Here is a 27,434-nt window from a genome sequence, read left to right as displayed (position 1 = left end):
TGCCTAGCCTGATGACCTGACTTTGATCCCTGGAACCCACATGGTGGGTTGTCCTCTGATCTTCACGTGGTAACACGCCAAGGGCACACCTTGTGCACAATAAATAAATAAATAAATAAATAAATAAATAAATAAATAAATAAATAAATAAAAATACATAGTATAATTAATTTATTTTCAAGAACTGAATACCAGGTTTCACGCTATTGTTTGCAGGCAGAATTTGCAAACGGCTAGGACCACGGACAGTATGTACAGAAGACTGAGTTGGAGGGCGGAGGGGAAGAGAGGTGTGGACTAGGAGGAAGAAACACACCCCAGGGGTTCTCCTAACTCAATGGGGCTGGGGGGGGTGTCTTAGACCTGTTTTTATGACACTGGGGTTATGATGGTCAAGCGGTGGTGCAAACCCGGAAAGGATGCTCAGGGGAAGAAATCGAAACCCTGAGATAAGGAAAAGAATTTTCGAATTATCTAAACGAATTATCTGGCTGCTAAAACCCAACTCCCTCCACCTCCCAGCCAGGCTGCAGGCCAGGATTGGGACAGACGGATCGCTCTTCTAAGGGTCAAGTCCAGCTGCAGAGCCCCGCCATGTGACCTTGCCAGGCTGGGAGTTGTCTTTGGAAGAGGCTAGTGGAGCTTCAGAGACTCGCACCTTCTCTGGGGAAGCAGCGCCGCACCTACCCCGCCAGTGGCCCACCGGTTCCCCCGGTCGCCCCGGCCCCGCCCGGCCGCCGCAGGCTGCGCAGCTCCGCAGGCTCCGGGCCGCGTCCTCCCCGGGCGGCGCGACGTGCTGATTGGCTGGGCGGAGGCGGCGGAGACGGCGGCGGCGGCGCGGGGCGATCGGGAGCATTCGCCGGCAGGGTCTGCAGAGGCGCCTGGCGCACGGCGCAAGCGGAGCTGCGGTGCTCGCCTGGGACGCGCCAGGGGGTCGCGCGGGCGGGCGACCGCAGCTTCGGTCGCCATGTGCGCGCAGGTCTGGCTGCTGACCGACCGGCTCATCCGCGAGGACTACCCGCAGGTGCAGATCCTGCGCGCGCTCCGCCAGCGCTGCTCCGAGCAGGACGTGGGCTTCCGGGCCGTGTTCCTTGACCAGATCGCCGTCACGGTTGTCGGCGGCCACCTAGGTGAGCTCAGCCCGGGGAGGGAGGGAGGGAGGGAGGGAGGGGCGCCGGGGTCCCGTGAGCCAGCGGCTCTCTTCTTTGAGCCCGGCTCCGAGGTAACCAGCCCCTCTTTGCAGCACCGTGAGGCCAAGAGTAGAGAAGATGCTTAATTCATTCATTTAGGAAACAGGTTAATGGGGCATTCACGTTCACCTGAAGCTAAAGGCACCAAACCTCACCTTGTAGATTCTCCGAACACAGGTGGCCTGCCAGGTTGGATTCCGAAATTTAAAGAATTAACCCAGAATTCACAAGATTGCTCTTAGGGCAGATGTTTGGGAAACTTTTCCAGTGGTATGTATGCCACAGTGATGAACGCCTTGGTAGAACACTATTCTCAAACTGGGAGCCTAATTATAGGACACAGCTGAGACAGATTGGGATTGTCTCTGGAGGGGAAGGGGCGAGAGGGGACGATTGATGATTTCCATTAATTCGTCCTTCTTCCAAAGAATGTTGAATTCTGTTCCAAAATGGTCAAGTGCCTCCAGACCTTACTCGTCTCTTTGGTGCTGGGTCCAGGGGAATTTGGGGGGGGGGGGGGGTTATCCCTGACTGCCTATTTAAAGCATTCTGTTTTCAGATATTCTTATTATCTTCAATCCATGCCTGCTGTGGATTGCTAAGCTATCCATGACTTTGGAAAGTCGTGTTCACTGGCTTACAGTCTGTGTTCTCAACAAGCCTTCCGAGGTAGCTAGCTATTTCAGGGAGTCCAGGTCTAAAGAGGGTTTGGCCCTCTTGGATGCTTCTTGGAATGTTATCCATATTTCATCTGTATCTGGTTGAGTAGAGTCCCTTCAGCAAGGGAAGGGATTCCACGTCCTGAACAGACTACTTACAAGTGAGGTTTTGAGTACGTACCCCTAAGCAAAATAGCTCAGTTGTACATTGTTCATCCCTAAGTGTATTTAAACCTTCCATATGTACGTTTCAGTTGCATATACTTTTGGAGTAGTGTATGCAAGCATTAGACACCCCACATTTCATGCGGTGTGGTTAAGGGTAAAATTAATGATTTCTCAAGCCTGGGTTCCTGAAACCCTCCCGATTGGTTAATGGTGAACTCAATTTCCGAACAGAGAATCTGAAAAACTGGATTCTTCTTATAGCTTTTCTGGCTTTGCTTTGTGAAGATCACTTTGACTTTGATTTTAGGGTTTGGTTTGGTTTTGCCTTTTCACGGTTAATTTTATGTGTATGGGTGTTTTGTCTCCATGTGTGTCTGTACACCGTGTGCGTGCAGTTCCTGCAAAGGCCAGAAGAGGGCATCATATCTTCTGGGAACTGAGGCTACACCTGTGAGCCACTATCTAGGTTCTGGGATCCAGCCTGCGCCCATCTCTTTGAATCGTGTATGTCATATTTAAGTTGAGGTTCTCCATATTTGAAGAATCTGTGCTTTGGGAGCTGGAGAGATGGCTCAGCGGTTAAGAGCACTGACTGTTCTTCCAGAGGTCCTGAGTTCAATTCCCAGCAACCACATGGTGGCTCACAACCATCTCTAATGGGGTCTGATGCCCTCTTCTGGTGTGTTTGAGGACAACTACAGTGTATTCACATACATAAAATAAATAAATCTTTAAAAACAATTTGTGCTTTGGGTTCCATATTTAAGTGAAATGATCAGTCATATTTTGCTGATCTAAATCAAGTCATAATATATACCTCTTTCCACTCCCAAGATGAGTTTGCTTGTTTATTTTATAGCTTGTAAAAATGTCCTTTTGAGAGGTCGTAGTCAGGTTTTCCTGTCATTCATCAGTCTTTACGTGTACATCCATACTTCTGAAAATGCTCTCTCTGTATGTCTAAAACTCCATTTTAAAGAAGCAATTGTAAGAAACATGAGAATTAAATCATAGTGATTCAGAAAGCACTTAAGCAATTAAGTGGAATTCATGTGTGAAAATGTCTATGTTCACAAACTAGTTGTTTCCTTTTAGCTACAGGAAAATCTATATAGATGCTTGCTTGATGGATGGAGAAATTGAAGACAGGTTTTTGTTGTTGTTGATTTTTTTATTTCTTAAAAAATTTTTTTTGAGACAGGTCTCACTAGGTAGCCTTGGCTGGCCTAGAACTTGCTATGTAGACCAGGCTGATGTCAACTCCCAGAGATCCACTCCCCCCTGCCCCCTAAGTGCTAGGATTAAAGTCATATACCATCACACATGGCTCTGTGACGGTTATTTTTCCTTTGATGATCTACCCTAACCAACCTGGATTTGGATAGGGCTAGGGGGGTAGGGAGTCTTAAGGAAAGACCAATGACCCTCAGGTTATTAAAGTAGCCCTGTAGGAAGCCCTTAACATCTTATCTACCTTGTTTTGTTCCTCTGAGAATGTGCAAATTCTTTAACCATTCAGTGTTTGTTTCCCTAAACACCAGCGATCACAAGACCAAAACACATGTAACTGTAGTAACAACAGTAATAATGGAGTTGGAGTAATAGGTCCTCATGCCTATATGTGTGGCATGAGCTCCGTTCTTCTTACTTATTAATACTCACAAATACCAGTAAGGTCATCATGCACACAGCAGCAGCTGGGTGTCACAATGCTACTCAGTGGATCCTGCTACCTTGTGAAGCGTTAGTCAACATTGGCTTCACTGTTGTCCTGTGACTCGTGGGCTTCCACTGATATATCAGTCTGAGGTGCCCATCTGGTTCCTCCAGATGGTAGAATTCCATTCATCCCTCAAATCTAGCTCACCTCACTGGTCTCTCCTGGAGTCATTCCTGAGCTCCCTTCCCTGTCCCCATGGAGATATCTTCCACCTGCTACCAAACAATGGCAGAGTGGCACCCATTGAAGTTTTACTATAATTTATCTGCGTACAAGACTTGTATCCATCCCCTCCCCTATCTACGGTTCTTCAAAAAGAAAAATTTCTGTAACCAGTACATAGTAGGCCTTCGTTAATGTTTGTTGGCTAAATTGAAGTATGAAGGCTTGTATGTAAGTACCCAGGCTTTCCATGCAGTTTGGGAGATCATGGTCAGACGTGGATGTGTTTGAGGTGGGCCGCTCTATGACAACAGGTTTACTAATGACAGTTAAGTTCTCTAACCATCCTCAGGTCAGAATTATTAACCGACTCAAGGAAAAGGGATCGTTCTAAAGTCACAATCCAAGACGGAGAAAATGTGCTCGACCTGGCAGAGAGGACCGTGTTAGCATCGTCTCTTAGGAAGAGCATGATTCAGCATTTCTGCAGCTCTCAGGGCTTGAGCTTTGGTGGCCTCATCTGTTTATTTATTTATGTTTATGAGCCCTGGGGATTGAAGCCAGGGTCTTGTACAGGCTGGGCAGCTAGTGATCTCCCACACCACAGAGCCAGTGCTCTAAAGGACTTTCTAGGTCAGGTTCTCTTTTATCTGTGGTATAGAAAAAAAGTGAACTCAGGGCTTCTCTGTTCACACGTTAGGCAAGTGGCCTGAGTTCTATGCCTCGTTTTTTATTTTTTATTTTAAGACAGATCCTTGCTTTGTTTCTGTCTTAGGCTGGCCTTGAATTCAAGCTCTTTCTAACCCGGACTATATGAGACCCTGTCACAAAAGGAAACTGCACAGGTCGGGGTGTGGGGCTCGAGCGCATCCCGGTGACTGCAGGCAGAGGCAGGTGGGTCAGTGCGAATTTGAGGCCAGCCAGGGCTACAAACTGAGTCCCTCAGGACCTCCACAGCAGACGTGATAATTCATCGACTCTGTGTTGAGGACTGAATAGGGATGGTGGGCCTTCACTCCCACACCTTTATTATTAAATTTTAACATGTTTTATTCTCCATGACCATCCGAGGTCTCCATTTTACCCAGTTTGCTTGGCAGGTATTCACTAAGCGGGGCGCCATGACACGTGCTGCAGATACAGAAGGATAAACAGGAACAGACGTGGTCTTCACCCTCACAAGTTTATGTGTCCCGTGTTCTGTTTCCACATGTCTGCTGACTGTGTGTAAGGTATTGTTCTAGGTGCCTGAATAAATACTGGAAGTCACTGCCTCTCCAGGAGATTACATTCTATATTGAGGTCAGGTAGAGAATGGCAGTATGAGGACTAGGGTGGCCCTCTCCCACAGCTGTGCTCTAGTCAAGAGCAGAAGGGGGTCAGGAAGTGAACAGTTTGCTTTAAAGAAGGCGCTTTGATGAGGGCGGAGAACTACGCTTACCTGTAGGTATGAGGATTTGGAATGCAGTTAGGAACTAACTCACTCAGGAAAGTGGCAGTTGTAGGTTCTCCTTTGAGGGTCTATGACCTCTCTAACGAAGGGTAGCTGGCTAAGTTTACAGTACCAGCCGGGAGGTCCCTTCATTTGAGCAGATCTTAAGTCCAGTTAGGCAGCTGTTGGTTACCCCAGATAAAGTGGTGCTGTCACACCTTTGGGGCTGCCTTGCTGGGCTGCTCATTGTTCTGCTTCCTGGGCTTTAAATCTAGGTAGGGCTATCCATTGCTCTTCTCCCTGGGCAGCTTGCTGGGCTCCTTCTGATATCATCAGAGCTAGTCGTCAGGGAAAAGGTGTGCAAGTCAGTTCCAGCTCGATTCTTCCAAATCCTGTCTGAAGGAATCAGCAACCAAGGGCAATGGTTATGGCCTATTTGTTTTAGGGGTCTCTTGGAATCCCCTGACCCACCACTTAAAGGGAGGATTCCCCTGGCTGGCACTGGAGTTTTTGCTAAATAGACTATAGCTCTTTCAATAGAGGGGCAGACATTATCACCCTATGCGGTATAACTCCATTTGAACCACATGGATTATATATACATTTTAGGTAAGCTTATGAAACAATGTTTCCCTAAGGCTTTTCCAAACAACCCTTAGTGTTTTTAGTTCTCTGTCCTCCCTCTCCCTCTGAATTATCCTCCTCACTTTCTCCTACAGGGAGGAAGTTCACTGTTTAGCTGTAGAGAGTAGAGTTGTCCAGGGAGGAAGCAGAGTGGAGGAGGTCAGTATGGCAGAACGGAGGGAGTGCAGGGGAGACATGAGGAAAAGAGGCTGAGGGTTGGGGTGGGGGTTGAGATGAGCAGCTACACAGGGCCTTGTGGGTCAGAGATGGACATTGGTTTCACTCTGGATAATGGAAGGAGTGAGAGAGAAAGGATGGGGTACAGTGCATTTTGAGCAGACCAGGAAGCACAGTGAGAAGGCAGACTGCCAGACGGTTTTGTAACGGGCTGGTGGAAAACAGGGAGGAGTCAAGGGGAAGCTAAGGCTTGAGGGGCTTTACCAATAGAGGAAGGAACCGTGGCTCACTTATATACTGGTCCCTGTGATTCAGGTCAGTGGAGAGGGAGACACTACATCTCTCCATCCACCAGGGGGAAAGAAGATACACTCTAGAAGCTAAATGAGGAGCAGCGAACACATCAACGTATGTTCAGGGCCAGTGACCTGAGGGAAAGGTGAGAAAATAGCCTGGCTTGGAAGGGCAAATAGGGAAACAGAGTCACCAGGAAGAGAAAGGCATTCAGCTGGACTCAGAAGAAAGGAAATGTCTTAGTTTGCTTTCATTTGTTGTGATAAAGATCACGACCAAACTTGGGAAGGCGTGGTTTTATCCTGCACACACTTCCCAGGTCACAGCCCATCATAGAGGGAAGCCAGGACAAGAACTCAGGGCAGGAGCCTGGAGGGGCTTTCTGGGTCACTCTCTCTGGCGTACTCAGCTCAGTGTCTTGTTGCTGTTGCCATGACTTTAATATTTGTAAAGATTTGTGTTTATTGTTTGTAATTGTGTGTTTGTGTGAGTGTGCACATGTGAGTGTGTGCCCACAGAGGTCAGCGGAGTTGACTTACTCTGGAGAGGGAGTTAGAGGCAGTTGCCAGCCGCCTGATGTGGTTGTTGGAGATGAAACTCTGGTCCTCTGGAAGAACGGTGTGTGCTTTTAACTGCTGACTCTTCTCTCCAGCTCCATCCGCTGGCTTTTTCTACAGCTGCTGACCATTTGCCTAAGGTAGCACTGCCCCCGATGGACTGGGCCCTCCCACATCGATCATCGATTAAGAAAATGCCTCACAGGCTTGCCCCTAAGCCAGTCTGATGGGGGTACAGTTTTCAGTTGAGGTTCCCTCTTTCCGGGTGACTCTGGCTTGTGTCGGGTTGATAAAATATTAGCTGGCACAGAAAAGGAAGGCTTGCCAGAAGGGGTTGACAAGGGAGTTTAGAGCCCATTGGTGTGGTCTGAGAGGATACAGCCAAAGTGAGGAGGGACAGACGGATGGACAGAAGAAAACTGTAAGGGCTGGGAGAGGAGCTCAGTGGTTGAGTGCCTGCCCTCACTCAGCTGGGGTGGGTGTGAGTGGGCAGCCATGGAGTCTGGAGTCTCAGGAAATGATATGGCCTCAAGTAGCTGAGTGAAGGACTTGATAAGACTTGTCTTCTGGTTTTTAAAAAGGCCATGTCGGTGAGGTACTGGTGTTGAGAGGAGATGAGAAGGTGTGCCAAGTTCTGGGATGCTTACATTTTACAGAAGGGGAGACAGGTCCAGAGACACAGCAGACAGTTCAGCCGGGACTCTGATGTGAAGGCCAGGCCCATTCTGCCTCCAGGACAACTTCTTGGAAAGTTTTTTCTAAGCCCTTCCTTGGTGCTAGTTCTGTTTGGGGTGGACAGAATACACACATTAGCTTCACATCTTCCGAGTCCAGACACACTGGGAGCCCCCGAGTCCTGTCTGAAGCCATCCATGCGGAGAGAACCATCCCAAAGCTCCTTGTCTTCCGCCACCCCACGTTCCTTCCACAGGGCACCCAGGACATTAACAACATTCATGTTGGCTTTCTTCTTATACCCAAGGACATTGTCTCACTGCCCTCTGTCATTAGAATAGTGCCTGTTCTTCAGCTGTTTGGAGGCCCGCCTTCCATGTCCCAGGAGCACATATGACAACACACCACACATGTGCGTGTGCACACACACACACACACACACACACACACACACACACACACACGCACGCAGACACATGCATGCACACACATACAAACGGCCCCATAAGGAACAGAGAATAAAAACCTTGCCCTAAATTTCCAGCATCCTCCCCTCAGGTGGGTGTATTTGTACTCAGTGCTGGGGAATTCCCCTCCAGAGGAGGCCAACTCACTGATCACGTCTTAATTCCCCACACCCCCCTCCCAGACTCCTCTCTGAGTGTTTCTTGAAATCACTGCCCGTTTGGCTACATCAGCTTATATTGTGGTCTCAGAGTGTCCTGGGTAAACCCAAACTGAGATTGACCCAAAGAAGCTGCCCAATAAAATACCTCTGAACGAGGACAAAGTAAGGCATGCAGTGAGTCAGACTTCAGCTTCCCATGAGCTCTGGGAGAGCCGAGGCTGCCTGGCTCACCTTTGTGTCTCCCTCAAGCCAAAGGTTCAATAAAGAATGCGCTGAATCAAGAGACCTCAGAAAAGCAGTGCCTGGGAAAGGAAGAGGCCACACAAGTCACTGTGAGATGGAGGGGAGATTCCTTTGAACATCTTCCCCCAGAGAACCTCAAAAGGAAAAGCGCAGTGGTGACTGGATCTACCCCACAATCTACATAACTCCCTCAGGAGAGGAAGTGGGGGTGGGTGGGAGTGGGGGTGGGGTAGACATGGAGAGGTTCAGAAGAGTGGCAGGGACACAAGCCTGTTGTGCTTTGATGACATGACACAGCTTCTCCCTGACATGCTGAGGGTGACAGGGATAACTACCCTCCAGAGAGCCAGAATGGCTGGCTCTGGAGCTTCAGTGACAGCCACAATCGTGGGATCCTGCTAAAATACCATAGTCTTAAAAGGTGCCCCAGCGAGAGTCTGCCTTGCCCCAGTCCTAAAGTGTCCTGCTGGTTCTGCTGTTTGCTTTGTACATGAAAGGTTTTTGTTTCCCAGTGTACTGGGATCCAGGTTCGTGTTGAAGTTTCCTTTTGTGAAGCCACATAGGTGTGTGTGTGTGTGTGTGTGTGTGTGTGTGTGTGTGTGTGTGCGCTAGGAGAGCTTTAAACCCCAGTTCATCCCCTTTGTGTAAATGCCAGGACTTTGTGGTCAAATCCCTTCCTAGGATCCATTTTATAGGATGCCTCTAAGTGAGAGAAAATCTGTGGACGCTCTTAGGAGACTACATAGCACTGAGCTCAGTAAAAGCACCATCCCGAGGCAGGTCTGACTGATGGCCCTTTCATCGCCATACTTCCCTGTCTCTATGGGGTCACAGAGAGTAGTGTTTTTTGTTTGTTTGTTTGTTTGTTTGTTTGTTTTTGTTGTTTTGGGTTGTTTGTTTGTTTTAAAGCTCTACCTTGGAACCAGGATTTATGTATTGCAATGGAGATATACGGTATGCTATATATCTCCATTGTAAGGTACATTTATGTGCTACTGCACATAAATGAAAAACTTACTTTTGCTGAACTGAATTCATCCTAATCCAGGTTATGGAAGCAGATTTGATTCTTTGAAGAAGTTATTCTACTTTTCCTTCCCTGGTTATTACTGTTGGGTCCTTTTTGTTTGTTTTGTTGTTGTTTTAAGACAAGGGCTTATTATGTAGCCCAGGCTGGCCCCAAAGCTATGGTTCTCCTGCTCCAGCCTCTGCAGTGCTGGGATTACAGGTGTGCTAGTTTTTTTTTTATCAACTTGACACAAGCTCGGGTTATCCCTCCAGGAAGAGGGAACAACAGTTGAGAAGATGTCTCTATCACATTGCCTGTAGGCGAGTCTATGGGGTATTGTTTTGATTGATTGATTGATTGATTGATTGATATGGGAGCGTGGCCTATTATGGGTGGGGCCACCCCTGAGCAGGTGGTCCTGGGCGCCCCGGGAGGTAGAAGAAAGCGGACTGAGCAAGTCACTGAGAGTAAGGCAGTAGGCAGCACCCCTCCATGGCCTCTGCATCAGTTCTTGCTTCCAGGTCCCTGTCTTGAGTTCTAGTCCAAATTCCCTCAGTGATGGGTGCTTACCCAAAAGCACAAGATGAAATAAACCCTTTCCTCTCCAAGTTGCTTTTGGCTATATGTTTATTTATCACAGCAACAGAAAAGCAAGCTAATACAACAGGCATGCACCAAGTGCATGAAAATATCTCCAAATTCAAGAAGAATTCAAGAAGCAGAATTCAAGAAGCTGGGCATAGTTACCCATGAAAGCAGAAGACGGAGAAAATGATGTTCTGGTTCCACAAAGTTGATTCATCCTCTTGGGTCATTGCATGAACCAGTTTGACATCTAATCCTTGCCCCTTACTATCCTACTGACTTCTCAGAGTGATCGCTTCTTGGTTAATCTTTTTTAACGTGGTTTGAGGATAACCATAGTGAATCTCAAGCCCCAGCCAGGTGTCTGACGGGTGAAGGGACCAAAAGCTGCTCACATCCTCCCCCACCTCCCTGCATTAAGGTGATAGTCATGTCAAGTCCCTGGTTATCTGACTTTCCTTCCCATCACTACAGCCAAGCGAAGCCCATCCTCTGGTTCACACAGGTCCTCCATGCCCTTGGCTTGAGGCCAGCAGACCACGGTGAGGAGGTGAAAGACCCTGGGAAAGGTGACGTAGTCAGTGAGCTGTATCCCTGCATTAAGCTTAGCAGGTGCCTGCCTGGAAGTCGATGCCAATGGTGGAAATCACCTATGTGGTTAAAGGCCTCAGACTTTGCAGGCGTGTTTGCCAAAGAGCTGGCCCCAGGTGCAAATTGTTCTTGGCCCCATGTGGCTACTGCTCTTCCGGAAGCCAGAATGAGAAGCAGCTTTCTCTACCTGAGGTCACATTGTCACCGTGTGATGATGGCCATCGTGAAGAGACCGAGCAAGCATGCATGGGACGGTCCAGAGCAGAAGTGTCAGGAATGTCAGAGGACAAAGGTGTACGGTCACTCCTTCATATTTGCAGGTGATTGTTCTAGACACTTCCATCAAAGCCAAGGATTCTCCAGGGACTAACATGTTACCTGCACCTATGCTCCTGTCCTTCAGCCTCCAGATCATTAAGAATACTCAATGCAGTGTAAATATTATGTAAATAATTGTGGGTTCTTTATAGTTCTTTTTTAAAGGTGGGTGGGATTTGAACCCAGGACCTTTTGTATAATTGGTGTGTGATCTACCACTCAACTATACCCCCAGCCCTGGAAATAGTTGCTAGACTGTATTCATATTGCTTAAGGAATAACGTCAAGGTTGGGGATTTAGCTCAGTGGTAGAGCGCTTGCCTAGCAAGCGCAAGGCCCTGGGTTCGATTCCCAGCTCCGAAACAAAGAATGAAAAAAAAAAAAAGGAATAACGTCAAGAAAAAAGCCTGAACATTTTCAATATGGACATAAATTAAATTTTTTCTAGTACTTTCTATTTGCAGTTGGCTGGATCCATTGATGTGAAACCTGCGAATACATGGAGTTGATACAGCCCCAAACCCAAACTGTCCCTCTTGCACAGGGCTAGACAGCAATCTAGGCAAGCACTGACCTGTGCTCAGGCCTGCAGGGTCTCTGGGGTTCCACCTTAACCCATTGCATTCTCCGTTTATTAAAGGCTTCAGTGGGGATGAGCCAGGCCCAAAGATTTTCAGTTGGAGGAGAGAGATGAAGTCCTGGTAAGACTTCCCAGGTGTCTGTAGTGCTGCTTGTAGAGACTGAGCTCCCTCTGTGCACTGTGGTCGGTTTTCCCAGTGATGGGCTGAATTCTGTTCTTCCTCTGTAGACATCTGTGTGTCCGTGGCTTGTGCTGGGATTTGAAAGCTGGATGCTTCTCCTGCTTTTTGCTTCTCTAAGTTGCTTTTCTGTTGCCAAGCTATTTTCTCATTGAGCAGTTAAAAAATAAAAGTCCTTCCTTGCTTTTTGGAATATCTGTGCTGTGACAGTGTCAGTGCCTTGTGAGTGTGGCATTCAGTTGATTTTCGAAGCATCTTTGGTCTCTTTCTCACTGCGGGATGATGTGCTGGCCTTCCCGATTTGTTCACTGTTCACCATTTCAGTCAGCGTGGCTGCCTTTCCTTTTCTTCCCCGCTTCTCCCATACTCGTTCTTTTTTTTTTTTTTTTTTTCCCCATACTCGTTCTAAGGCTGAAGGGAGAGGAGATTTTTTTTTTTCCAAACTGCAGGAAAAGCACCTTTAAGCAACCCTGTTGCTGGTGGCCATACAAACCTATCCCGGCTGCTTTTTACAGACTAGTCCTGAGACAGGTCTACCTGCTGGGCTCACAGCATCTGCATAAGCGCTGAGAAAAAAAAAAAATGTGACTTACCTGTCCCTCTACATCCACACCTTTAAAAATTAGCCAGTGAATTGTTTGGAATGGCTGACTTGTAAGTTAGAGCCACACGGTTGTTTTTGTGGATGCCTTGCTTTCTGTTTGCTTGGTTTTTTGTTTTTGAGATTTTTCTTGAGATTTTTCTCAGCTTAGAACGTTGATATTGATATAGTTAGTCACCAAGTCATTGCCATGTAGCCCAAGCTGTCTTCGAACTCTTTATCCTACTGTCTCAACATCCCCAGGGCTGAGACTGCAGGTGTGTGCTACCAGGCCTAGTTTGGGAGACTTGTGTGGCACTATGCAAGCTTAGGGGGACCTTGAACCCAGGCACTCGTACGAGTAAACACCCTAGCACTGAGCAGCACCCACACCTGGACCCCCATTGGAGAGCGTATGATTTCACTCATACTTGGGTTTTAGTACAATGTATATATAAGGTGCTATATGTTTAAGCCCATAAAGTGGCTGTAAACTGTACTTTAAGGTTTTCTTTAAGACCCTTGGGAGATGCTTTGAGATTGGTTATGGTGGAAACAGACCCTGTAAGTCTTGGAACTCAATTTTTATTGCTTCACATAGTCCGTGCCCCACCTCCCTCACTCCGTCCCAGGTGCTGGGTGCCTGGTAGATGCTCAGTGTCTGGATTCAGACAGACCCCAGGGCTGGCATAGCCACCTCTGCCCTTGGCGTTCCCTCTGCACCATGTTCCAGTGCCCTCCATTCTAAAGGTATGGCCGAGTAACCGGACTTGGTGAAGCCCAGATCTATCTTCTTGCTGCTTCTGTCCAATTCAACAAATACCAAGTGCCACCCAGGCCTCAGGCACTGCTCCAGAGACCAGAGTCAGCACAAAACAGACAAAAAGCATTTCATGGCCAGCTCTGCCTGCCTCTTGGTGTCATGTGAGGCAAAGCAGAGAATTCCGCACAGAAGTCCTTCAGTAATGTGTGGGCTGCTCAGGGTCCTCTGAAGTCTTCACATCAAGTTGAGGCCCTGGTTAGCTCAGAGCCAGGTAGGGGACAGCCTGGATCATTCCACCTGTGTATGTTACAGTGTCTTTTAGTAAGCGTTATTTAACAAATATTGAGTTCAATATTTTTTAAGTATTGAATTGATTTTCTTTTGTAGACATTTTAAACTTTGGCTTTGTAATAATAGACACAGGAAAAATATTCTGGAAACTTTAGATAAAGAGAGACAAAGAAAGGCTGGTCATAGAAGCCCACATCTATAACCCTGTTACTGAGGTGAGGAGGTAAGAGTGGAGTGTTCTGTGAGGCAAAGTGGTGTGGGCTACATAGTGATGCCCAGCTAGGGCTACATAGCGAGACCTGGAGACAGACAGACAGGGGTAGAGACAGAGAGAGAAAGACTGACAGAGACAGATAGAGACAGACAGACAGGCAGGCAGGCAGACAGGCAGACAGACAGAGAGAGACAGAGATTGAGAGATTACTTGTAACCCTATTCTCAATGTTTAAAATGTGTATTTCTTTTCTTTTTCCCCAACCTGCACCTTATAATATAGTCGAGACCATAGTGAATTAGTTATTTTGAATCCTGAGCCAAGCTGGGAGTCGAACCCAGACATTGCATGAGTTAGGTAAACACTTTGCACAGCGGACCTGGAGTCCCGTTTCTCCATCTAACATGGGCATTTGCATGTACAAAATGTAACTATACGTTCATAGAGACCGTTTAGCTGGGTGTGGTATAGCAGAAACCTAGAGTCTTAGCCCCTGAGGCAGAAGGATGGTGAGTTTGAGCTAGTCTGGGCTACGACATAAGATCCTATTTCAAACAAAACGAAACTAACAGGAATAGGGAAGTGGTCACACATGACGCTGCAGCCAGTAGATTTTCATGAGGCTCAGTCATCGAAGAATATAGAGATTCCAAAAGCAGGCAGCACTGATGCCCTCCCGAGCCACTGGCCCCAGAGCAGCCCCAGCCCCAGGGGAAGCAGGGCCTGGCTACAACTGTACCGTGGACCCTTCTAACTTGCACCCATCTTGGTGCGCTTCATTCTCTTCCCCTCTGTTTGTTCCTTGTATCATAATCGCGTTCTTCCCGTTTGCTGGAGGATGGTGCTGTCTACCGCTTTCTTGTGCCGTACACCAGCGTACACGGTCGCGCCCATGCGGCAGTTTTGAGGCTCTTTTCTGGCCAGATGAACTCTGGAAGCACTTCTTCCAGTCGGCAACGCACTGGCAAGCGATGAGCTCACTCTAACCCTTGCTTGCAGGCCTGCAGCTGAGCCAGAAACCCCTGACCACCTTCCCTGACGTAGTGGTTGTCCGAGTATCCACGCCTTCTGTTCAGTCAGACAGTGAAATCACCATCCTGAGGCACCTGGAGAAGCTGGGCTGCCGCCTGGTCAACCGTCCTCAAAGCATCTTAAACTGCATCAACAAGTTTTGGACATTCCAAGAGCTGGCTGGACATGGGGTCCCCATGCCAGACACCTTCTCCTATGGTGAGTCTCCCGAAAACATATTTATAACTCCTTTCCAAAATACTGGTGTCTCTCTTCTCTCTCCAAGAAACTTCCTGTGTCTCTGGTTGCTTTTCCCTGGGAATCTGTTTACCTTTGGAGGAATTAGCATATTGAATGCTGGCCAGTCCTTCTGTGTGAACTGCTGTGGCCACTCTCTGTTTGTAGTCATTTGAAGAACATGGACCAACCACTGTGAGAGCATGTCTTAGTCAGGGTTTTATTGCTGTGAAAAGACACCATGACCAAGGCAACTCTTATAGTAGAAAGCAATGTAATTTAGTTCGTTATCATCATGGCGGGGACCATGGCAGCACGCATGGTCCTGGAGAAGTAGCCGAGAGCTTTATCTTGATCCACAGGCAGGGAAAGAGTCTGGGCCTAAAATGAGCTTCTGAAACCTCAAAGCCTACCATAGTCACACTTCCTGCAACAAGGCCACACTTTCTAACCCTTCAAATCCTATCAAAGAATTTCTTCCACTCCCTGGTGGAACATCAAATATATGAACCTATGGGGAAACATTCTTATTCAAACCACCACAGGAGAGCCCTAGAACAGCCCTACCCCCAAGGCATTCCCAGGGCATCAGAAACAAAGGGCTGCAAATATACAGGCAATTGCCGTGCAGTGTGGTCAATGTTTGGAGGAGCTCATAGGAGAGCTTCTAGTGCAGCGATCAGACATTGAGGACCACTTCCTTAAAGGGGTAGCATCATCTAAGCTAAGGATAGCCTGCAAACGAAGGCCTGGAATAGAGAGAAGGAAGAGAGCCAGAGGTGAAGAGAACAGAACTAACTGGCGGTATTGCCGGTAGTTACAGGAGGCTGAGGGTGCACGAGAGTTGAGGATTGGAAAGATAAGAGGGTGCAGCATGCAGCGTGCCAACAAGATAGCGGTATCACCAAGCCAACAGGAGGCTTTTGATCAGGAAGTGCCTGCTCAGAGTCACCCTGCAGGTCATGTTGGCCACCACACAGAGAATGATTGCATAAGACAAAGTAGAGACAGACAGGGTAGGTAGTGGTAGGTGACCTCAATGAGGGAGGAATGGTATCACAAACCAGTAGACACATGAGCAGATTTGGGAATCGTGAGGCACCAGGAGATACAGGAGAGCAGAACAACTGATTGTGTACGGGGCTATGGGGGAGGAATCAAGGTGATTAGTTTCCAGCTTGGATCAGAAGATGTCAAGGGGAAGAAGTAAACTGGCTGTCGGGGTGAATGGCTAGCGCTGGGGAAGGGGGTGATTTCAATGGAGACTTGGTGTATTTGCAACATTTATAGTCTCTGTGAGGGAAAATGCTTGGGAGGCTATGAACCCGAAGCTTCCAAAAGGCTGGGGATGAGGATTTAGAAGCCTCTCCTATGCTGTGAGTGAAGGGAGAGACACAGGCTCCTCAATGTGGACACGCAGGATGAAAGAACAGAGGTCTAAAGGGTCCAATTAAAGGGTTTCCATGGAATGCTTAGGACTGCTTATGCTGAAATCCTAGACAACTTAAGCTTAATTGTGAGACCATAACTATCCAGACTCCAACCCCATCGGAGACGTGAGAAGGAATAAACATTACCTGAGTATGCAGGAAGCGTAGGCAGTCAGCTTCCAAAGCTATAGAAATGACAGAGAAAGCTGGCTGCCTGGACAGTCCCCCACACTTTCTCTCTAATGTTGGAGCATCCATCTTCAGCCTTCTGGCCCAGAGTGTCAGACTGTTTTGTGAAAGCAGGAACTATGAAGGACTGCTTACCCTGTATTGGCAAAGCTCTTAAGCGAGCTGTGTGTGGCGATGCGTGCTTGTCATCCTGGCACTCGGAAGGTGGAGGCAGGAGGATTGTAAGTTTGAGGTCAGCCTGGGCTACAAAGTGAGATCATCTCATAGAAACACAAAAGAATAAAGCATAAAAAATGAAGTGGGGGAGGGGACTCTTTTAGGGGTAGAAAAAGAGCCTATAAAAGGAACTGGGCAGATGCGATTTGAGAAGTAAGAGGAGAGAGCAGAGATGTCATGTAGGCCAGTGGGAAAGGTGGCGCCGTCAAAGGCCCATGGGACTCCTCAATATAAGAAGACTGTTTCCACTCAGTGATGAGGAGAGGAGCCATCACAGGAGGCCTACAGAGGTGAAGGCTGAGAGAAGTCATTGAAATCTGCAACTTCCAAGCAGCTTGATGCTGGGTTACAGAGGTGGGGTTAAGGGACGGTGAGGGCCCAGCAGCAGGACTCCATTTGTTTAGGAGTGAGCATCTGAGGAAGCTAGAACAGAGGAAGTAGAAAGGCAACCAGAAGAGGACTGCTTTGACAGGCTGAGACCGCCGAGGAAGTGACAGGCAGGTCCCCACTTCCTTGTTGGTCATCACAGGTCCTAGAGGCTGCATACTGTTCCTTGCTACATGGCCCTCCCCACAGCACAGCACTTTGCTCCTTCAAGGCCAACAGAAAATGCTCTGAAGGCTTGTTTCCTCTTAAAGGGTTCTTCTGTTTAGAGCAGAGAATCATTGCCCTCCTTACCTTCGATAGACTCAAGGTTAACAGACTATTAATGTAACCCAAGGGCAGTAATCTATGCTCCCATAAATTCAATGGCCTCTCTCCCACTGAAGAGAAGGAATTCCATAAAGGAGTTCACAGGAGGGGTAGGTAGGAGTAGCAGGCTGTCCTGGAATTCTGTTCCCACGGCCATTGGTAAGGGCCCACCTGTAAGGATGCCGTGAGGGTTACCACAGCTGGTGTGACGTTTCTGTGGATAGAGGCTTGATGCTGGTAATCGTCGTCCTCTGGTTCCCGCCTTGCACAGTACAGGTGTGGTTCGTGTCTGCTGGGTTAGGATGGATTTGGATTGGTTTCATCAGCACATTCTACATGGGCAAGTGCTTGGGCCAGCCTCTGCCCCGTGCGTTGCCAACACTTTATTGACTGTCGCCTTTTCTTGGCAGGTGGGCACGAAGACTTCTCTAAAATGATCGATGAAGCAGAGCCCCTGGGCTACCCAGTGGTGGTGAAGAGCACCCGGGGACACCGGGGTCAGTGGTACTGCTGGGCTCGCTGGGCCGTCGGTGCATGTAGCTGCAATTCTGTGGGACAGGGCTGTTCTACACACTCACAGTGCCTTCTGCCTGCTCTGTTCTTCAGTCCCCTCTGTCCCTCTGTCAGACGCCTATCTCTCTTTAAAGACTGCGGCAGACGTTTCCCCTGAGCTGATTGAGATTCTCAGCTCCACGGCCAGAGCACCTGCTCCTCCTTTTGCGTAGATTCTCAGAAGCAGAGCCGTTCCCCTTGCTGAACACCCTCCAAGTCCCCATGTCACCTGCTAGACCCAGTCCATGTTCCTCATGGCGCCCTGGTCTGTGCAGGCAGCCTTCTTCACTCCAGGCTGTCCTTAGTCACCAGAGAGACTGTACATTCTGTCCCATAGCTGTCTGCTCTCAGAGTTCACTAGAGCTCTGTCTTTTAGCTGAGCTCCTGTTTCCTTTAGACAAAATCAGTCCTCCCTCCTTTTTGTTTCGGTAGCATTTTGCTTTTCTAGTCCAGGGCTACATTGCTCAGCAGTTGTGGTTTTAAATGATGCTCAGGGTGGGCACCAGGCCCTGAGCACCTGACTCTGTAAGGCAGTGCTTCTCAACCTTGCTACCCTGTGACCCTTTAATACAGTTAATTCCTCACGTTGTGGTGACCCCCCCAACCATAAAATTATCTTCGTTGCTACTTTATAACTGTAATTTGCTAGTTATGAAGCGTAATGTAAATATCTGTTTTCGGCTGATCTTAGGCAACCCCTATGAAAGGGTCATATGACCTCCAAATGGGGGGGTCACGGGTTGAGAACCGCTGATAGAAGGCCTGCACATTGCTCAGTGCAGAGGAGGGGTGCGGCAGAGGTCTCGGCAAGAGAAAGTAGTCCCCCTGTAGTAGTGGTATGTAACTCAGGTGGCAGAGAACACTTGGGGATCGATGCTTCTGGAGCAAAATGCAGCATCCCAAACAGACACATGCTGAGCCTTGCTGTGAAGTAGAATCTGATGTAGACGCAGAGAATAGCCAGTGCTTTCCAGCTTACCTGTTAGTACAGACGCTGCAGGACTCGATGCACACAAGCTCCTTTGAGCCCGAAGAACGGGGAGGCACGCTCAACCTTTTTCATTTCTGTTTTTAAACTTTTTAAATTTTTAATTGATTTGTGTGTGTGTGTGTGTGTGTGTGTGTGTGTGTGTGTGTGTGTGTGTGTGTATGTGTGAGTGTTTTGCCTGCAATGTCTGTACCGTTTGTGGGTAGTGCCTGAGGAGGCCAGAGAGTGTGTTTGTATCCCTCACAACTGGAGTTACAGACAGTTGCGAGCCACCATGTGGGTTTGGGAATCCAACTGCGTCCTATGCAAGACTAACTACTGCTCTACCCACTCAACAACCTCTCCATCCCTTCATTTCTGTTTTTAAATCTGGGATATTCTATTCCATTAACACACACCACACTCATATAATTCTTTCTCACACACATACACACACAATGCACGTGTGCACACATTTAGATACTCCACAGTAGACATTGACTGCACACTTCCTGTCACCTGCCACTTGGACATCTTCAAATAACTTGCTTCCTGTCCTCAAATTTTACTGGGTGTCAGGGATTCCATCATTTCAGGAATGGTTGAATATTACATTTTGTTTCATTTTTATGGTACTGAAGACTGAAGCCAGGGCCTTCAGTGTGCTGTTTTAGAGAATTGATTTTCAGTTTTATATCTTTGTGTGTGTGTGTGTGTGTGTGTGTGTGTGTGAGAGAGAGAGAGAGAGAGAGAGAGAGAGAAAGTGTGTGTGTGTGTGTGTGTGTGAGAGAGAGAGAGAGAGAGAAAGTGTGCGCGCACACACACACACACACGCATGTGCATGCATAGAGGCCACGGGAAGGCATCAGTATCCTCTTCTGTTACACTTCACCTTACAGCTTTAAGGCTAACCAGAAAGCTCAAGTTTTTCAACTTACCTGGTGCCAGCAGACCCAGCAGTCCTCCAGTCTCCACCACTCTTAGAACTGGAGTTACAGATATGCACAAGATACCTGCCTGTTACATGGATGCCAGGATTCAAACTCAGGTTCTCAGGACTGCACAACTGCTCTTACTCACGGAGCCATCTTTCTACCCCCAACCTCTTTTCTTTTCCTTTCTTTTCTTTTCTTTCCTTTTCTCTTTCTTTCTTTCTTCCTTTCTTCCTTTCTTCCTTCCTTCCTTCCTTTCTTTCTTTCTTTCTTTCTTTCTTTCTTTCTATCTTTCTATCTATCTTTCTTTCTTTCTTTCTTTCTTTCTTTCTTTCTTTCTTTCTTTCTTTCTTTCTTTCTTTCTTTCAAGATTCCAGAGCTGTTCCACTTCTCTTGTGGTGGTGACAGGAAACCTAGGGAAAGCATTTCTCTTCCATGTTTGCTCAGTCATGCATGCTCATGCCAGATTTGCAGGGCAAACCTGTTGGGAATAGTGCTCCAACCTGTTTTCTGAGATGCAGGAGAGAGCAGGTGCTGGGGACAGCAGGAGCACAGCGGAATGCTCTCTCAGAGGGCCACAGGATGGGAGCCATTCTCTGTGGAATCAAGTGAGGATGGCCAAATAGTGAATCTCATTCACTTAGAAGGAAGAACCTGGGAAAATGGCTCTGTTGGTAATGTGTCTACTAAGTAAGCATGCAGATCCTGGTTTGGCTTCCCAGCGCCCACATAAAAAGCTAAGTGGTGCATGGCTAGGACCCTCATTCTGGAGAAGAGAGACAGGGGGATCATTGATCTTGCCTAATTGGTGAGCTCCAAGTCCCAGTGAGAAAAGCTGTGTCAAAAAAATAATGAGGAGACGGTGGAGCTGGCTCAGTGGATACAGCACTTCCGGTGCAGATGTGAGGACCTAAGTAGGAGACCTCAGAACGCTTGTCAAAAGCTGAGTGTGGTTTACGTGCACCTAACCAACCCAGCATTGGGGTTGGAGTGGTAGAGACAGGTGGATGCTGGGCATAGGCTGACTGGCCAGCTAGCTTCAAAGACCCTGTGTCCAGGCAGTGATAAAGAGGTTGATAGAGGAAGACACCCAGCGGCTTGCTCTGGCTTCCACACCTTTATGTGTGAGTGTGCATGCACCGTGCACACACACACACACACACACACACACACACACACACACACACACGAAGGTCAGGAGCAATAGAAGGAAGCACCCACCATTGATCTCTGTCTTCTATGTCCCCCACATTCACATATATGCGCATACCATACACAAAATGGAAGTTATGAGGGTGTCTGTCCAGTCTCCTCTGAGCCCACAGGTCCATCTTGTGGCAGCAGCATGGACCTTGTGGGCCTCTTACTGTGTTGTAGTTGTCCTCTGCAACACTCTGCATCCACACTTGGGATTCCTCTCGGCTGCATTCAAGTAATTATGTACTGTAAACAAAGTTGAGTGTCTGCCATATATACTAAGCCAGTGTGGACTTTAGAGCATTTAGACAGAGACAAAGACAGACAGACAGGCCCTGTAGCACCTTGAGGGGATGGGAAGGAAGTGCTTACTCACAGATTTATGAGTCTCAGAATCTTGTTTTTGCCCCTTATCTCAACTTCTGGGATTTATTATAGTTTCACTTTGAAAAAAAAAAAAAAAAAAAAAAGAGCAGGCACAGGACACTCTGTAATCTCAGCGCGCTGGGAAGCTAGGATTGGAGGACCAGGCTTTTAATTTTAGTAACCACAGGCTTTTAAATTTAGTAACCCGGGGCTGGGGATTTAGCTCAGTGGTAGAGTGCTTACCTAGGAAGCGCAAGGCCCTGGGTTCGGTCCCCAGCTCCGGAAAAAAAGAACCAAAAAAAAAAAAAAAATTTAGTAACCCACAGTGTGGGTTACAGCGGGAGACCCTGTTTCAAAAAAGACACAAACATGAAAATCAGGTATGGGGAGAGAGACAGTGGGGTTAAAATCTTAAGAAAATATGGTTCAGTGCTCTTCAAGAGTCTCATCAGAGAAATGGGAGGGGCCGAGACACAGAAAGTTCCAGAAAGCTGGTACCTGTTTGGGGCAGGGAGACAGGCGGGGAGGGAGGATGGTAAGACAGGCGCACACACTGTCCAGCGGTCTCCCTTGCTCTCCGTCTTTCTTCTTGAAGGAAAAGCTGTTTTTCTGGCCAGAGACAAGCATCACCTTTCTGACATCTGCCACCTGGTCCGCCACGACGTGCCCTACCTGTTCCAGAAGTATGTGAAGGAGTCTCACGGGAAGGACATCCGGGTGGTGGTGGTGGGTGGCCAGGTGATTGGCTCCATGCTGCGCTGCTCCACAGATGGCCGAATGCAAAGCAACTGCTTTCTAGGTGAGAAGGGTAAAGGGTTGGGGCCAAGGCAGAGGACTTCAGGGAAGGCTTAGGGCTTGGGGGAGGGCAGAGGACCTCACAGAACATGAGAAGGGAACCTTTCCCATGCCTGTTAGCAGTCCAAAGAGGGACAGGAAGTCAAGGGCTGGGCCGGAAGACACGGTCCTCGTGTCAAGACACTAAATTATAAAACCTTGTGTAGATGTTAGGGCCTAGCAATCAGGGTTGACAAGGGAGTGACCAACGTTTTGGCAAGGGTCCATCTGAATAAAACATGGAAGGTGTAAGGAAGGAGGTGGGGAGTCAGCCTTGAAAACTGTATCCCCTTAGGCGGTTTACCAAGGACCTTACAAGTGGGTCTAACCTGTGACCCAAATGTCCCCCAAAGAGCTATGAACAAAACTAGCCCAAAAGCACAAATGTACTTAAAACCTCAAACTTTTTTATCTTGCCATTTTGGGGAGCTGTTGTGACTTGATTGTATAGTTCTCAAGTGTTCTCTTTGTAAGTGGCAAGATTATGTGGCAGTGTGACAGGGCCGCCATGAACCAAGGCTGTGGCCAGAGGAAACGTAGTATTTGCTCTCACATTTTAACTGAAGATTTCCTTTTCCTTTCATGCACGGAACTGCCAGAAAACTGCAGTTTATATTTTGGCTGAAGATAGAGAACCCTGTCCCTTTAGCCCACTCAGAAAGCTTGTTTTCTGTCATGGGGAATGGAGACATCGTGACAGGGATTTGCATCCTTGGCCCCATCGCAGAAAACTCCGGTCAAACTTGGCGAATGAATTATGTTGGTAATTTGGAAAAAGAAAAGCCCTACAGTTATTTCCTGACTCAGCAGCTGCGTGCTCCAAGTTCATTGATGATAAAAAGGCTCATTTGCTGACCGGGTCCTGTTCCGCTAAGAGTCCCCAAGCGGAACCACACCATCTGCAGTGGAGCTGGGAAGACAGATTACGAGCAGTGGTCCTCAACCCTAATGCCGCGACCCTTTAATACACCCTCACAGTGTGGTGACCCCAACCATAAAATTATTTTGTCGCTACTTCATAACTGTAATTTTGCAACTATCATGGATCTCAATATAAATATCTGATGAGCAGGATATCTGATACGGGAACCTTGTGAAAGGCTCATTCGACTCACAGAGGGGTTGTGGCCATCGAGTTGAGAACCACGGCACTGTGAGTTAGCTCTCGCCCTGGGCTAGCGCATGACCCAGAGTCTGTGCAGGCAGGCGGGTGGGTGTGAGTCCTCTGGCCATGCAAGCCAATGCTGGGTCAAGTCTGATGTCGCGCTGAGCACGCGGTGGTCGTCTTCATGTATACAGTAGCTATGTGCAGATCCACAGTCTGGAACCTCAAATCTGTGGGTACCTGGTGTGCTTGAGACCCGAAGTTGGCAGGATGTTACTATCGTCTTTCATTTGCTGGTACTCGGGCCTGAACCCAGAGCCTTGGTACGTTCTGGGCCGGTACCCTGACCCTGATGCCCAGCTCAGCAAGTATCATTGATTATTAAGTATGCTGGTTCCTATCTACTATATGATAAGTAGATTATCAGTTTTCATTTTTTTCTAGCAACCATTTACTGAGTGCACACCGTGTATCAGGCACTGTGGTTTTCCAATATCTGTTTTCATTTTTAAGTATTTCAAGTGTAATTGTATGCCATAGGTGTGTGGGTACCTCTGGGGACCAAAAAAGGACACTGGATCTGTTGGGAGTTATAGGCAGTTGTGAGTACCTGAAATGGGTGCTGGGGACCAAAGTAGGGTCCCCTGGGATCTCATTCAGTGCTCCTAACCACCGAGCCATCCTGCCCCAACTTTCTAAACTTTTAAGTGGCACTGTCCATAACGGTACTTGTCTCACTCCTTTGTCACCAGTCCCATCTCTTGCAGGTCATTAGCCTCATCAGTGAGTGTCATTTGTCACCTTGGAGTTGCTGTGCTTTCTTTCCAGGTGGTGTGGGTGTCAAGTGCTCACTGACAGAACAAGGCAAGCAGCTGGCGATCCAGGTGTCCAACATCCTGGGCATGGATTTCTGTGGCATCGACCTTCTCATTATGGACGATGGCTCCTTCATGGTGTGTGAGGCAAACGCCAATGTCGGCTTCCTGGCCTTTGACCAGGCGTGCAACTTAGATGTGGGGGCAATCATTGCAGACTATGCTATGTCCTTGCTGCCAAACAGGCAGACTGGGAAGATGGCCATCCTCCCGGGACTGGCAAGTCCCAGAGAGAAGAGCGAGCCCAATGGGTGTGTTTCAGCTCAGGGAGTTGCAGAGAGTGTCTATACCATCACCAATGGGTCTACCTCTAGTGAGAGTGAACCTGAACTGGGAGAGGCCCGGGATTCCTCAGCAAAAACAATGGGGGCCCCGCCTGCCCATGTTACCCGAGCCTGGTTACAGCATTAACAGGATCCCTTCACGAGTCCAGTGAATTCCTGCTTTCTTGGCAGCATTTAAACCAAATGCTACTGCTTCCCTGAGTAGTGTTCAGTGAATTAGGTCTGGACTAACGTGATTTCATTTGCACAGAAACTAGAAAATCCCATCTGGGCACTCAGCATCCTTTCTAATAACAGTTTGAACCAATGGCCTAGCTTTGTGGTTTTTGTAAAGACTCATATAAAAAACACTCATCGAGAACAACTTCCCGAATGATCGACTTGAGGCCAACGTCTATTGCAAGCACGTCAGTGGACAGGTAGGACTTTTAAGGCGCTGAGTCCATGTTGCTGTCCCTGGTCGTTAGCAGCAATGAACATGAACTTGGCTCCTGGAAACATCGTCCTCACATGCAGGAGATGGAGGCGTTTGCAGGTGGGCGGGATGTTCCTGTCTACTCCCCCTCCCGGTCACCATCTTACCACATTCCTCCGACACTCGGCTTCTCACCGAAGCGCTTTGTAGAAGGTGAGGTGGAACACACTTTGACCTCGCCGGTTGGCATGTGTCCTGCTTTGTAACAGGGGATCTCTACAGATCGCTTTGTCTCTCGTAATCCACACTCCTGCTTTACCTATGTCAGCTCCAGCAGCTTTACACACCTTTGCTGCCTTTGGCCTCAGCTGGAAATGCATCTGATAAGCTATGGCCACACTCTTTGTTTCTTGTGCACTAGAACTCAACACCATGGACTTTTCCTTTTCAGTGGACTCCGCTCACTTGTCATCTGGAAACCAGTGGGATTTTACTGCAGAAAGTTCCTGGGCGATGACCGTTCTTCCCCAGCTTCTTCTGGACATGCTCCTGTTATCCAGACTCCAGGAACCTGTCCTTACCCATTTTTCCAAATTGGGGAGACTTGGGTATTCGTGGAGGGGTGAGTGGGTTATTGTAGACAGGATACCATGTGCTTTTCTTTCTCACTCTTTAAGCAGCAGTAGATGACATCTTTCCCCTGGGAGAAACGGTAGAGATAGTTTTGCATCTGCTAATAGAAGGTCTAACTGGGGGTTGGGGATTTAGCTCAGCGGTAGAGCACTTGCCTATCGAGCACAAGGCCCTGGGTTCGGTTCCCAGCTCTGAAAAAAAGAAAAAAGAAAAAAAAAAAAAAAGGTCTAACTGAAAACAAGCAATGACCTAACCCACCCAGAGTTACCTCATTATACTCACGAGGAAGACCCACTTCAGATATTTTACGGCCGGTGCCAAGAACATTGAGGATCCCTCTTTGGGATTACTTCAGTAGCTGTCAAAGGGAAGAGGCCTTGTAACTTGATCAATAGGCCTTGTTTAGTTTCTTTTACCCTCCACCCCCACCCACCCCTCACAACTCCCGCTACCTGCCAAGTTCCACCACCCATTGTATTTACCAGACACAATGCTCTTTGGCTATTAAAAAATTATAGACTTATCGTAAAGGACAAAGATTTGCCCATACTGGGGAGGCATATAAAAGTTCAAATTTTCCAAGGAAGGTTCTAGAAATATGAGTTGGGTCAGCTACACTGGAGTAAACATACACTTTATAAGGTATCTACTTCGAAGGCACCACCACCCCATGGGCACGTAATTCCTGTACTATAAGTATAAAGTGTATATAAAGCCACATGATAATGTTTTTTCACAACACATTTAAATAGAAATTGGCCTTTAAAATCAGGCAACACCAGATTTCACCAACTGACAGTCACACACCTGAAAATGTTGGTGCCATGTGACAGATGTCACACCTCACCGTCTCACCCCTGGGTACATGCCACTGAACTGTAATCTGAGTGTGTGTCTGTACCGTTGGAAAAGGACAGTTCACCCTTATAGACTAAGACTCGAATCTTCTCCTTAGCACCCATGGGTGGCTCTAAAAGAAGGATAGTTATATTCTCTTCCTGCTGGAAGTGGTCAGATATGAGCCAGGCATTGGCTTAGCGCAAGCCTCTTCTTGTTGATCTAAGTCCACCTAGGCCCTACCTGTGCAGAGCGACTTGGAGTGTTTCCAGATTCCTTTGCCAAAGGAGGCCCATTTCCCAGCTGGCAGAGACGTCTGCCAACGGTGTTATTGCCCAGAACTAACCCTGCCCAGAGGCAGAGAAAGCTGACTCTCATCTGGATCCTAGCCCCACTCTGGGATTTCCATATCACAGCTGGCCATGGTTGCTTCCTTGAGTCTCAGCTCTGTGGCCCCGCCATACTTGCCACAGCTGCCTGGAAAGAACGTGGAGATGCAGAGCGGGAGTCTGACGCTGGCTCTCCCAGCACAGCTAGGCACCTGAGCTCTGTGTCTCCATTTTTCCATTCTGTAGACAGGGAAAATGGCCTATTTCATTTACCTCGTGGTGCACTCTGAGGCTGAAGTGAGTTACTAAGCATAGCTGTCTGTCTGGGAGGAGGTAACAGACACCTCCCAATGTAGCGTTGTGTTTATCATCGCTCCTGAGAGAGTTAAGAAAGGAAGAGGCTATGCATTCTTGTCCTTAGCAAGCTCAACAATAGGAGGGGCCCTGAAACACAGAATGCAGCCTGACTTACAACCTGAAAGGACTTAGACACCCAAAGAACCTTCTGGATGTACCCTGCATAACCTGAAACCCTTGACTCATGTATGCCAACACTAAGTCTTCCTCCGTAATATAGATTCAGGGTATGTGTGTGGTCTTTCCACTGTCTGGTAACAACATCTTGAAACTGGTCAAAACTTGAATGTCAATAGCTCAGTCACTCAGAATATACATGATTCTGCACTTGGAAAAA

The 27,434-nt window shown here is 47.9% G+C and overlaps 1 protein-coding gene across 1 annotated transcript; it reads left to right on the top strand.

Moving 5' to 3' along the window:
• Window positions 1–764: 764 nt before the first annotated feature.
• Window positions 765–27,434, top strand: Rimkla (ribosomal modification protein rimK-like family member A). The gene is given in 6 exon segments (XM_056985553.2): window positions 765–1,130; window positions 14,638–14,868; window positions 17,825–17,911; window positions 22,024–22,227; window positions 24,196–24,623; window positions 24,625–27,434. Coding segments are annotated over 6 exon segments (1,167 nt in total). The 5' UTR covers window positions 765–967; the 3' UTR covers window positions 24,679–27,434.

This window comes from Rattus norvegicus, chromosome 5 (assembly GCF_036323735.1).
Source record: "Rattus norvegicus strain BN/NHsdMcwi chromosome 5, GRCr8, whole genome shotgun sequence".
In the NCBI taxonomy this organism is placed as follows: Eukaryota; Metazoa; Chordata; class Mammalia; order Rodentia; family Muridae; genus Rattus; species Rattus norvegicus.
This window is presented reverse-complemented; position numbering and strand designations above follow the sequence as displayed.